At 43.8% G+C, this 12,183-nt stretch overlaps 1 protein-coding gene across 1 annotated transcript in view; it reads right to left on the reverse strand.

The window, feature by feature from the left end:
* Nucleotides 1–12,183, reverse strand: part of lrfn5a (leucine rich repeat and fibronectin type III domain containing 5a) — a 56,752-nt gene that overhangs the window by 9,238 nt on the left and 35,331 nt on the right. The window contains exon 2 of the mRNA XM_058398209.1: nucleotides 9,322–10,729. Within this exon, the coding sequence (XP_058254192.1) occupies nucleotides 9,322–10,709 (1,388 nt within the window). The 5' untranslated portion in view covers nucleotides 10,710–10,729. The remainder of the gene's footprint in view (nucleotides 1–9,321; nucleotides 10,730–12,183) is intronic.

Consider the following 12,183-nt stretch of genomic DNA (forward strand, 5'->3'; position numbering starts at 1 on the left):
CAGATCTACACACAGATCTACACACTGCTCTACACACAGATCTACACACTGCTCTACACACTGCTCTACACACTGCTCTACACACAGATCTACACACTGCTCTACACACAGATCTACATACAGATCTACACACTGCTCTACACACAGATCTACACACTGCTCTACACACAGATCTACATACAGATCTACACACTGCTCTACACACAGATCTACACACTGCTCTACACACAGATCTACACGCTGCTCTACACACAGATCTACATACAGATCTACATACAGATCTACACACTGCTCTACACACAGATCTACACACTGCTCTACACACAGATCTACACACTGCTCAACACACAGATCTACATACAGATCTACACACTGCTCTACACAGAGATCTACATACAGATCTACACACTGCTCTACACACAGATCTACATACAGATCTACACACTGCTCTACACACAGATCTACACACTGCTCTACACACAGATCTACACATAGCTCTACACACAGATCTACATACAGATCTACACACTGCTCTACACACTGCTCTACACACAGATCTACACACAGATCTACACACTGCTCTACACACTGCTCTACACACAGCTCTACACACAGATATACACACTGATCTACAAAGTGATCTACACACAAATCTACACACAGCTCTACACACTGATCTACACACAGATCTACATACTGCTCTAGACACTGATCTACACACAGATCTACACACTGCTCTACACACTGCTCTACACAGAGATCTACACACTGCTCTACACACTGCTCTACACACAGATCTACACACAAATCTACACACAGCTCTACACACAAATCTACACACAAATCTACACACAGACCTACACACAGACCTACACACTGCTCTACACACAGAAGTACACACTGCTCTACAAACAGCTCTACACATAGATCTACACAAAGTTCTACACACCACTCTACACACTGCTCTACACACAGATCTACACACAGCTCTCCACACTGCTGTACACACAGATCTACACACTGCTCTACACACAGATCTACACACTGCTCTACACACTGCTCTACATACAGCTCTACAGACAGCTCTACATACAGCTCTACACACTGCTCTACATACAGCTCTACACACAGCTCTACACACTGCTCTACATACAGCTCTACACACAGCTCTACACACGGATATACACACTGATCTACAAAGTGATCTACACACAGATCTACACACAGATCTACACACTGCTCTACACACTGCTCTACACACTGCTCTACACACAGATCTACACACTGCTCTACACACTGCTCTACACACGAATCTACACACAAATCTACACACAGCTCTACACACAGCTCTACACACTGCTCTACACACTGCTCTACACACAAATCTACACACTGCTCTACACACTGCTCTACACACTACTCTACACACGAATCTACACACAAATCTACACACAGCTCAACACACTGATCTACACACAAATCTACACACTGCTCTACACACAGATCTACACACTGCTCTACACACTGTTCTACACACTGCTCTACACACAAATCTACACACTGATCTACACACAGATCTACACACTGATCTACACACTGCTCTACACACAGATCTACACACAGATCTACACACTGCTCTAGACACTGATCTACACACAGATCTATACACAAATCTACACACTGCTCTACACACAGATCTACACACAAATCTACACACAGCTCAACACACAAATCTACACACAGCTCTACACACAAATCTACACACAGCTCTACACACAGCTCTACACACTGCTCTACACACAAATCTACACACTGCTCTACACACTGCTCTACACACTACTCTACACACGAATCTACACACAAATCTACACACAGCTCAACACACTGCTCTACACACAAATCTACACACTGCTCTACACACTGCTCTACACACTACTCTACACACGAATCTACACACTGCTCTACACACAAATCTACACACTGATCTACACACAGATCTACACACTGCTCTACACACTGATCTACACACAGATCTACACACAGATCTACACACTGCTCTAGACACTGATCTACACACAAATCTACACACAGCTCTACACACAAATCTACACACTGCTCTACACACAAATCTACACACTGCTCTACACACAGCTCTACACACTGCTCTACACACAGATCTACACATTTCTCTACACACTGCTCTACACACTGCTCTACACACAAATCTACACACAGCTCTACACACTGCTCTACACACTGCTCTACACACTGCTCTACACACAGCTCTACACACTGCTCTACACACTGCTCTACACACAGCTCTACACACAAATCTACACACAAATCTACACACAGCTCTACACACAGCTCTACACACTGCTCTACACACTGCTCTACACACAGCTCTACACACAAATCTACACACAGCTCTACACACTGCTCTACACACTGCTCTACACACAAATCTACACACAGCTCTACACACTGCTCTACACACTGCTCTACACACTGCTCTACACACGAATCTACACACGAATCTACACACAAATCTACACACAGCTCAACACACTGATCTACACACTGCTCTAGACACTGATCTACACACAGATCTACACACAAATCTACACACTGCTCAACACACAGATCTACACACTGCTCAACACACAGATCTACACACTGCTCAACACACAGATCTACACACAAATCTACACACTGCTCTACACACGGCTCTACGCACTGCTCTACACACATATCTACACACTGCTCTACACACAAATCTACACACAGCTCTACACACTGCTCTATACATTGCTCTACACACTGCTCTACACACAAATCTACACACAAATCTACACACAGCTCTACACACAGCTCTACACACTGTTCTACACACTGCTCTACACACAAATCTACACACTGCTCTACACACTGCTCTACACACTACTCTACACACGAATCTACACACAAATCTACACACAGCTCTACACACTGCTCTACACACTGATCTACACACAGATCTACACGCTGCTCTACACGCTGCTCTACACACAGCTCTACACACTGCTCTACACACTGCTCTACACACAGCTCTACACACTGCTCTACACACAGATCTACACATTGTTCTACACACGAATCTACACACTGCTCTACACACTGCTCTACACACTACTCTACACACGAATCTACACACAAATCTACACACAGCTCAACACACAGATCTACACACTGGTGTACACGCTGCTCTACACATAGCTCTACACACTGCTCTACACACAGCTCTACACACTGCTTTACACACTGCTCTACACACTGCTCTAGACACAGCTCTACACACAGATCTACACACTGTTGTACACGCTGCTCTACACACTGATCTACACACAGATCTACACATTGTTCTACACACAGATCTACACACAGATCTACACACAGATCTACACACTGCTCTACAGACAGCTCTACACACAGATCTACACACAGATCTACACACAGATCTACACACTGCTCTACAGACAGCTCTACACACAGCTCTACACACAGATCAACACAAAGATCTACACACTGCTCTACAGACAGCTCTACACACTGCTCTACACACAGATCTACACACAGATCTACACACAGATCTACACACTGCTCTACAGACAGCTCTACACACAGCTCTACACACAGCTCTACACACAGATCTACACACTGCTCTACACACAGATCTACACACTGCTCTACACACAGATCTACACACTGCTCTACACACAGATCTACAAACTGCTCTACACACTGCTCTACACACAGATCTACACACAAATCTACACACAGCTCTACACACAAATCTACACACAAATCTACACACAGATCTACACACAGATCTACACACAGCTCTACACACTTCTCTACACACAGCTCTACACACTTCTCTACACACAGAAGTACACACTGCTCTACAAACAGCTCTACACATAGATCTACACAAAGTTCTACACACTGCTCTACACACAGATCTACACACAGATCTACACACTGCTCTACACACTGCTCTACACACTGCTCTACACACAGATCTACACACTGCTCTACACAAAGATCTACACACTGCTCTACACACTGCTCTACACACAGATCTACACACTGCTCTACACACAGATCTACACACTGCTCTACACACAGATCTACACACTGCTCTACACACAGATCTACACACTGCTCTACACACAGATCTACAAACTGCTCTACACACTGCTCTACACAGAGATCTACGCACTGCTCTACACACAGATCTACACACAAATCTACACACAGATCTACACACAAATCTACACACAAATCTACACACAGATCTACACACAGCTCTACACACAGATCTACACACAGAAGTACACACTGCTCTACAAACAGCTCTACACATAGATCTACACAAAGTTCTACACACTGCTCTACACACAAATCTACACACTGCTCTACACACAGATCTACACACAGATCTACATACAGCTCTACACACTGCTCTACACACAGTTCCACACACTGCTCTACACACAGTTCCACACACAGATCTACACACTGCTGTACACACAGATCTACACACAGCTCTACACACTGCTCTACACACAGTTCCACACACTGCTCTACACACAGTTCCACACACAGATCTACACACTTCTGTGCACATAGTTCTACACACAGCTCTACAAACAGATCAACACACAGCTCTACACACAGATCTACACACAATTCTACACACTGCTCTACACACAGATCTACAAACAGTTCTACAAACTGCTATGCACAATGCTCTACACACAGATATACACACAAATCTACACACAGATCTACACACAGATCCATACATTGCTCTACACACAGTTCTACACACATCTCTACTCACCACTCTACATACCACTCTACACACAGATCTACACACAGCTCTACACACAGTTCCACACACTGCTCTACACTCAGATCTACACACTGCTCTATACACAGTTCTACACAAATCTCTACACACAGCTTTACTCACCACTATACACACAGCTCTACAGACTGCTCTACACACCGCTCTACACACAGCTCTACACACAGTTCTACACACCACTCTACACAGTTCTACACACAGCTCTACACACAGTTCTACAGACAGTTCTACACACCACTCTACACACAGTTCTACACACAGATGTACACACAGCTCTACACACAGTTCAACACACAGTACTACACAGCTCTACACACAGTTCTACACACAGTACTACACAGCTCTACACACAGCTCTACACACTGCTCTACACACAGTTCTACACACAGATGTACACACAGCTCTACACACAGATCTACACACTGCTCTACACACAGCTCAACACACAGATCTACACACAGATCTACACACAGCTCTAAACACAGTTCTAGCCACTGCTCTAAACACAATTCTACAAAATGCTCTAAACACAGATCGACACACAGTTCTACACACATCTCTACACACAGCTCTACACACAGATCTACACACTGCTCTACACACAGCTCTACACACAATTCTACACACAGCTCTACACACTGCTCTAAACACAGTTCTACACACAGTTCTACACACAGATCTACAAACAGCTCAACACAGCTCTACTCACAGCTCTACACACAGTTCCACACACTGCTCTACACTCAGATCTACACACAGATCTACACACAGTTCTACACACAGCACTACACACAGCTCTACTCACCACTCTACACACTGCTCTACACACAGATCTACACACAGCTCTACACACAGCTCTACACACAGCTCAACTCACCACTCTACACAACGCTCTATACACAGCTCTACAAACAGTTCTACACAGATCTAAACACAGCTCTACACACAGCTCTACTCACCACTCTACACACTGCTCTACACACAGCTCTAAACACTGCTCTACATATAGCTCTACACACAGTTCTACAAACAGATGTACACACAGCTCTACACACAGATCTACAAACAGCTCTAAACACAGTTCTACATGCAGATCTACATACAGCTCTACACACAACTCTACACACAGATCTACACACAGCTCTAGCCACAGCTCTACACACAGCTTTAAACACAGTTCAGAACACTGCTCTACACACTGGTCTACATATAGCTCTACACACAGTTCTACACACAGCTCTACACACAGCTCTACATATAGCTCTATACACAGCTCTACACACAGATCTACACACATCTCTACACACAGCTCTACTCACCACTCTACACACTGCTCTACACACAGATCTACACACTGCTCTACACACCGCTCTATACACAGCTCTACAATCAGTTCTACACACTGCTCTACACACTGCTCTAAACACAGCTCTACACACAGCTCTACTCACTGCTCTACATATAGCTCTACACACAGTTCTACACACAGCTCTACACACAGATCTACACACTGCTCTACACAGTGATCTACAAACAGCTCTAAACACAGTTCTACACACAGATCTACACACAGCTCTACCCACAGCTCTAAACACAGTTCTACACACTGCTCTACATACAGATCTACACACAGCTCTACCCACAGCTCTAAACACAGTTCTACACACTGCTCTACATACAGATCTACACACAACTCTACACACAGATCCACATACAGTTCTACACACAGTTGTACACACAATTCTACACACTGCTCTACACACAGTTCTACACACTGCTCTACACATCGTTCTACACTCTGCTCTATACACAGTTCCACACACACAGATCTACACACTGCTCTACACACAGTTCCACACACAGATCTATACACTGCTCTACACACAGTTCTACACACTGCTCTACACAATGCCTCTCTGTGTGTAGTTGTGTTGTTTTGGTGCGTTGGCTTTTTCTCTCGTTAATTAAATCCCTGATTATTTAATGAAATACAAAAACACACATCAGTGTAAATTGTGTTTGTTGAGTGTTTGTTAACTCCTGAAGAGTCCTTGGGCTTCTTTATAGAAGCATTTTTATTTATTTATAGTAAAAACAATTCTAACGCTAATGTTATTGTTTATGAGCAACAGATGGCATTTAGTGTGAACTGCAGAGAACTACACAGTGATCTCCATGAGCTTTATTTATCATTTCCTTCTTACTTCTGTCATTAATCTAAGGATTTTTTTTTCACAGTTTTTTATTTGTACGCTTGAACAGCACTACTCATTTCCTGCAGAGACAAACTTTTGGGGTCAGAGGGGAGTTATAAGCTGTGTATAAAATCTAATGAGGAAGAACAACAAGCTTGTCGTAGGTTAAAGCTAATTCGGGTTCAATTACCCCTCAGTCGCTTAACAATGAAGACGATCCGAGCTCATTAAGCTAATTGCCATTATTGGCCTTTGTCTAATTAAAAGTTGTGGTTGCACACACACATAAACGCAGAGCCACACAGTGAGGTCCAGAAGCCTCCGTTAGCAAGGACTGCTTCTTTTTTTATTTTTATGAGTTAGCAAAAACTGACATAAAGTGAAGTGTCCTCTGATCATTCTTATTATCTGCACTGTATAATTGATCAGTGCTGTGAAGCCACTGTCAAAGGAATAAACAGGAAGTGTGGAAGACCGCTAAAATCATCGCTTCCGGGTGTCAATCATCTTGATTTTTTGAAATGTTTGAAATGTCAACAGAACAGCCAAAAGAAATACAAGTGAGGAATAAAGTGTGGAACAAAGTGAGAAACCATACTGAATCCAGCTCCACTGTCTGACAGTTTCACACAGTCACACTGAAATGTAAGTTTGTAAATACACACAAACCACTTTCAGGGCCGATATTAAGTACATAAACTCGGTGGCGAGCCATGCGTTTCACACCTAGGCCTTCACTGGTGTCCTTCCTGAATTAATCCACCTCTATACCATCATTATGATGCCACGGCAATAGATACTAATCAACCATTAAATATCAAAGTAAAAAAGAAATTATTCTACAGTATTTCACACCTCACAAGGAATAGTCCATTTTATGACGGTTACTTTTCATTAAAAAAGACATTCTTGATGCCGTATGCAGAAAACTGCAATCTCTAGAGGACGCAGCATCCGAAATGAGACGCAGAGAATATAGAAACACTGTATAACAGTGCGCTGTGTCACAGGCTCTTATAGAGAACATGAATAACATTACATTACATATAGCAAAAAACACATTAACACAATTCAGTCTCACAAGTTTCCTTTCACTGCAGCAAAAAAACCCACAGCCCACCCCGGGGATCTGGAATGAAGGCAAACTGAAAACCCAGAAATAAAAGAAAATCCAAAAGCAGAAATGGTTCTTGGAAAATCTTACCAACTACTTTAAAGGATTTTCTTGTAAAGTCCACCTTGAAAATGTATTTGTAAGGATGTCTGAGACCAAATCGATTTCTTCTCCTCTGTCAGCCATTGTGAGTTAAAATATATATATATTATTTAGTTTGTGCGGGTCCCTGCCTCTGACTACTCCAATTATCCAATCAAAAGACGGGAAATTGCTGACGTAATCGTACGCCTGCTAGATGACCCCAGTGATGCCAACTCGAAATCTGATTGGTTAATGGAACATTTATTTTAAGCTCCGGGCGCCTGCACTATTGATTCTGAAGGCCTTACGGCCGGGCAACACATGATGTCAGCCACTAGCTGAAATATGATTGGATAAATACTTATCATAAATATACACTACTGGAAGCAGCGCAACCGAGAGAAAAGCTATGAAATGTAGAGAATAGACTATTAGGAATAATTTAATACACATTCATGGAAAAATATATTAAATATATTAACATGCAAGTCAGTGATTCAGATCACTGCTGTTTAGGCTAGCAGAGAAGGCCTTGCTGGCCCTGACGGTCCGCAACTGCATAAATATGACCCAATTATTTTTAAAGAATATTAACGCTATAAACAGGTGCTACTGAAAAAACACGCTTTGGAAACTTCTACTTACAAAAAAACAAGTGAATATCAGAGTGATGATCTACACACAGATGATCTGCATAATCTTAAACTCCGAAAATAGTGAATACTGAAACTGACCCTGAACCTGAGGAATTGGCATTATTAGCATAAATGTTAATGACAAGGGTATTGCTCAAGGGTCCAGCAGCGATAATTTGGTGGCCCTGGGATTTGAACTCACAAGCTTTCCACTACTAGAGCTACCACTTCCAACTTTTTGCTTCCACTTCACACTTAGAGATTCCACACACATCCATGTAAATTTTTCTCTTAAAAACCTGAATTCAGAGTATTCATTATCACCTCTTAAGTAAGTAAAACACTTTTTGAATGATAAACAGCATGACGGTGTTAGCTCACCTGTAAACAAGAGAGTCATCGTAGGTGCCGTTGTACTGGATCTGAAACATGCGAATTCCAGGAATATTCCTTTGGAAGTTGAACTTAATGAGTGCTGTGGATGACGTGGCCTCGGCTATCACCACACGCTTATCTGAGCTCGCTTTAGAGTCTGCTGTGTGGTTGCTTCCATTGGCTCCAGTTCTACTGGACGTGGAGATGTCTGAGGATCCAGGATCCGGCTCCAGGATGTTATTGGTGCTGTTGCTGATGTAGGGGAGCTTGATAATGACGAGTTCGATGGTTTGGTGTGCTTCACCGGCTGGGTTAGAAGAGATACAAGTAAAGGATCCGGTGTCTTTCACTGTGCTGATCAAGATATCCAAAGTCCCATTGTTGTAAACGATGGTACGAGAGGAATTCGAGACCAGCTTGCCGTCGGGTGATATCCAGTGGATCACAGGTTCAGGATCTCCTCTCGCTTTGCATCGAAGGGTTATGCGCTGACCCTCCAGCACTCTCATCTCCTGAGAGTGTCTCGTGATAAGAGGAGGCTCACACAGGAACTCCTCCTCCGGGATAGACCAGAAATATCGTCCGGATAAGTGTGGCGGAGTCGCGCACGTCTCCAGATCGTCCTCACGACTCAATCGACGAAGCCACAGCAGCTCACAATTGCAGTGTAAAGGATTTCCACCAAAACTGAGGGCAAATGATGAAGAAGTAAGCACCCCAGATGTTGCCAGAACCTGTGCCCTTTGGAACAGAGGATCCGGTGGAAGCTTCTGGAGCTTGTTGGAGGTCACATCCAATCGGTTGAGTTTTTGTAACAGGGAAAAAGTGCCTTCTGGAATGTAATCAATCATGTTATGGTCCAAGCTGAGTGTGTGAAGGCTGATCATCTTCTGAATCGCCTCCCAGGGTATGGTTTCGAGGTTGTTATAGGACAAATCCAGTTCCTCCAGAGCCAGAAGGTCATTAAATGCTCCCAGATGGACGTGAGTCAACTGATTGTTGTTGAGAATCAAATGATGCAGTTTGGACATGCCGCTAAATGTGTCGTTCCCTATCCGAGTCAGCCTGTTATGGTTCAAATGCAAGGCGCGAAGGTTTTCCAAGTCCGTGAAGGCGTGAGGTGTGATGTAACTTATAGTATTCCTCGACAAGGTGAGGTCCACAAGCCTGGTCATGTTGGCGAAGTCTTTCCGCTTGACGCTGGTTATAAAATTGTCTGCGAGCCGTAGCTCCACCGTGTGCCGGTCGATGTTGGGTGGCACAAACAGAAGCCCTTTTTTAGCGCACAGGGTTGCAAGGTTGGGAGATAAAATCTGGCAGACGCAGCGCTTCGGACAGATCTGGGCCTTCACTGCCATTCCGATGACCAACAGGCAGACGAGCAGCTTTTCCATTGTAAAGAGGGTTCAGATGCCTGCAAAAGAAAATAGATATGATTCATTACTCACTGCTTGCATCTTTATGCATTTCTGTGCACTTAAAAATAAACCTGATAAATGCTCCAGCTTCATCTCTACCCCTGTGGAGAACCACAACAATCAACACAGAGCTGAGTGAGAAAAATGACTGAACCATCATTTCTTACCAAGAGTTCCAGACCTGCACCTTTAACATCATTAACAGCACATTTTTTGCTTTGTAAAGTTTTAATTTTTCAGGTTCCTCAGAGCAGCTAACTTCAGGTGTCCATTTCATGCTGATTTACACTAAACTCAGAGTTAAAGGTAAGAAAGTGCCGTGAGGTGTTCAGTTAACTTCTGAGGTGATGAATTGAGATTGAACATTGAGAAGGTGATCCCTGGATTGAGCTGCTGAATTAGCAGTTCCAGTGTTTGAGCAATGTTCCTAATGATTAGAAGGATAATGTGTAGATTTATACAGTAGATCAGGTTCCTCTTACAGTTCAATAAGGAAACAAAAAACTTAAAGAAAGATTAGCAGAGCCTTCCCAAAGCTGCTGTTGTGATCAAACTGAGATGTTTCAGCTGATCACCGAGCTAAGAACAGCTGACATCATCACGCTAGCTCTGATCTACACACTACACCAAGAACAAACATCACAAAACATCTGCATCATTCAGCCAGAAGCAGCTTGGACAAAGAACCTCAACACTGTCCAGAGCAAGACATGTTCAACACAACAACACACTCTGTTCTCAGGTCAGAAGATTCACAACTTGAAACCAGCAGCACCACACTAACCCCAGCACCACTACACTAACCCCAGAATCACAATAACCCCACCATCACAATAACCCCAACAGCACCACAATAACCCCACCATCACAATAACCCCAACAGCACCACAATAACCCCACCATCACAATAACCCCAACAGCACCACAATAACCCCACCATCACAATAACCCCAACAGCACCACACTAATCCCAGCATCACAATAACACCAGCATCACAATAACCCCAGCAGCACCACACTCACCCCAGCAGCACCACACAAACCCCACCATCACAATAACCCCAACAGCACCACACTAACCCCAGCAACACAATAACCCCAGCAGCACCACACTCACCCCAGCAGCACCACACAAACCCCACCATCACAATAACCCCAACAGCACCACACTAACCCCAGCAACACAATAACCCCAGCAGCACCATACTAACCCCAGCAGCACCACACAAACCCCACCATCACAATAACCCCAACAGCACCACACTAACCCCAGCAGCACCACACTCACCCCAGCAGCACCACACAAACCCCACCATCACAGTAACCCCAACAGCACCACACTAACCCCAGCAACACAATAACCCCAGCAGCACCATACTAACCCCAGCAGCACCACACAAACCCCACCATCACAATAACCCCAGCAGCACCACACTAACCCCTGCTCCAC

The sequence above is a fragment of the Hemibagrus wyckioides genome, linkage group LG09 (assembly GCF_019097595.1).
Source record: "Hemibagrus wyckioides isolate EC202008001 linkage group LG09, SWU_Hwy_1.0, whole genome shotgun sequence".
Taxonomy (NCBI): Eukaryota; Metazoa; Chordata; class Actinopteri; order Siluriformes; family Bagridae; genus Hemibagrus; species Hemibagrus wyckioides.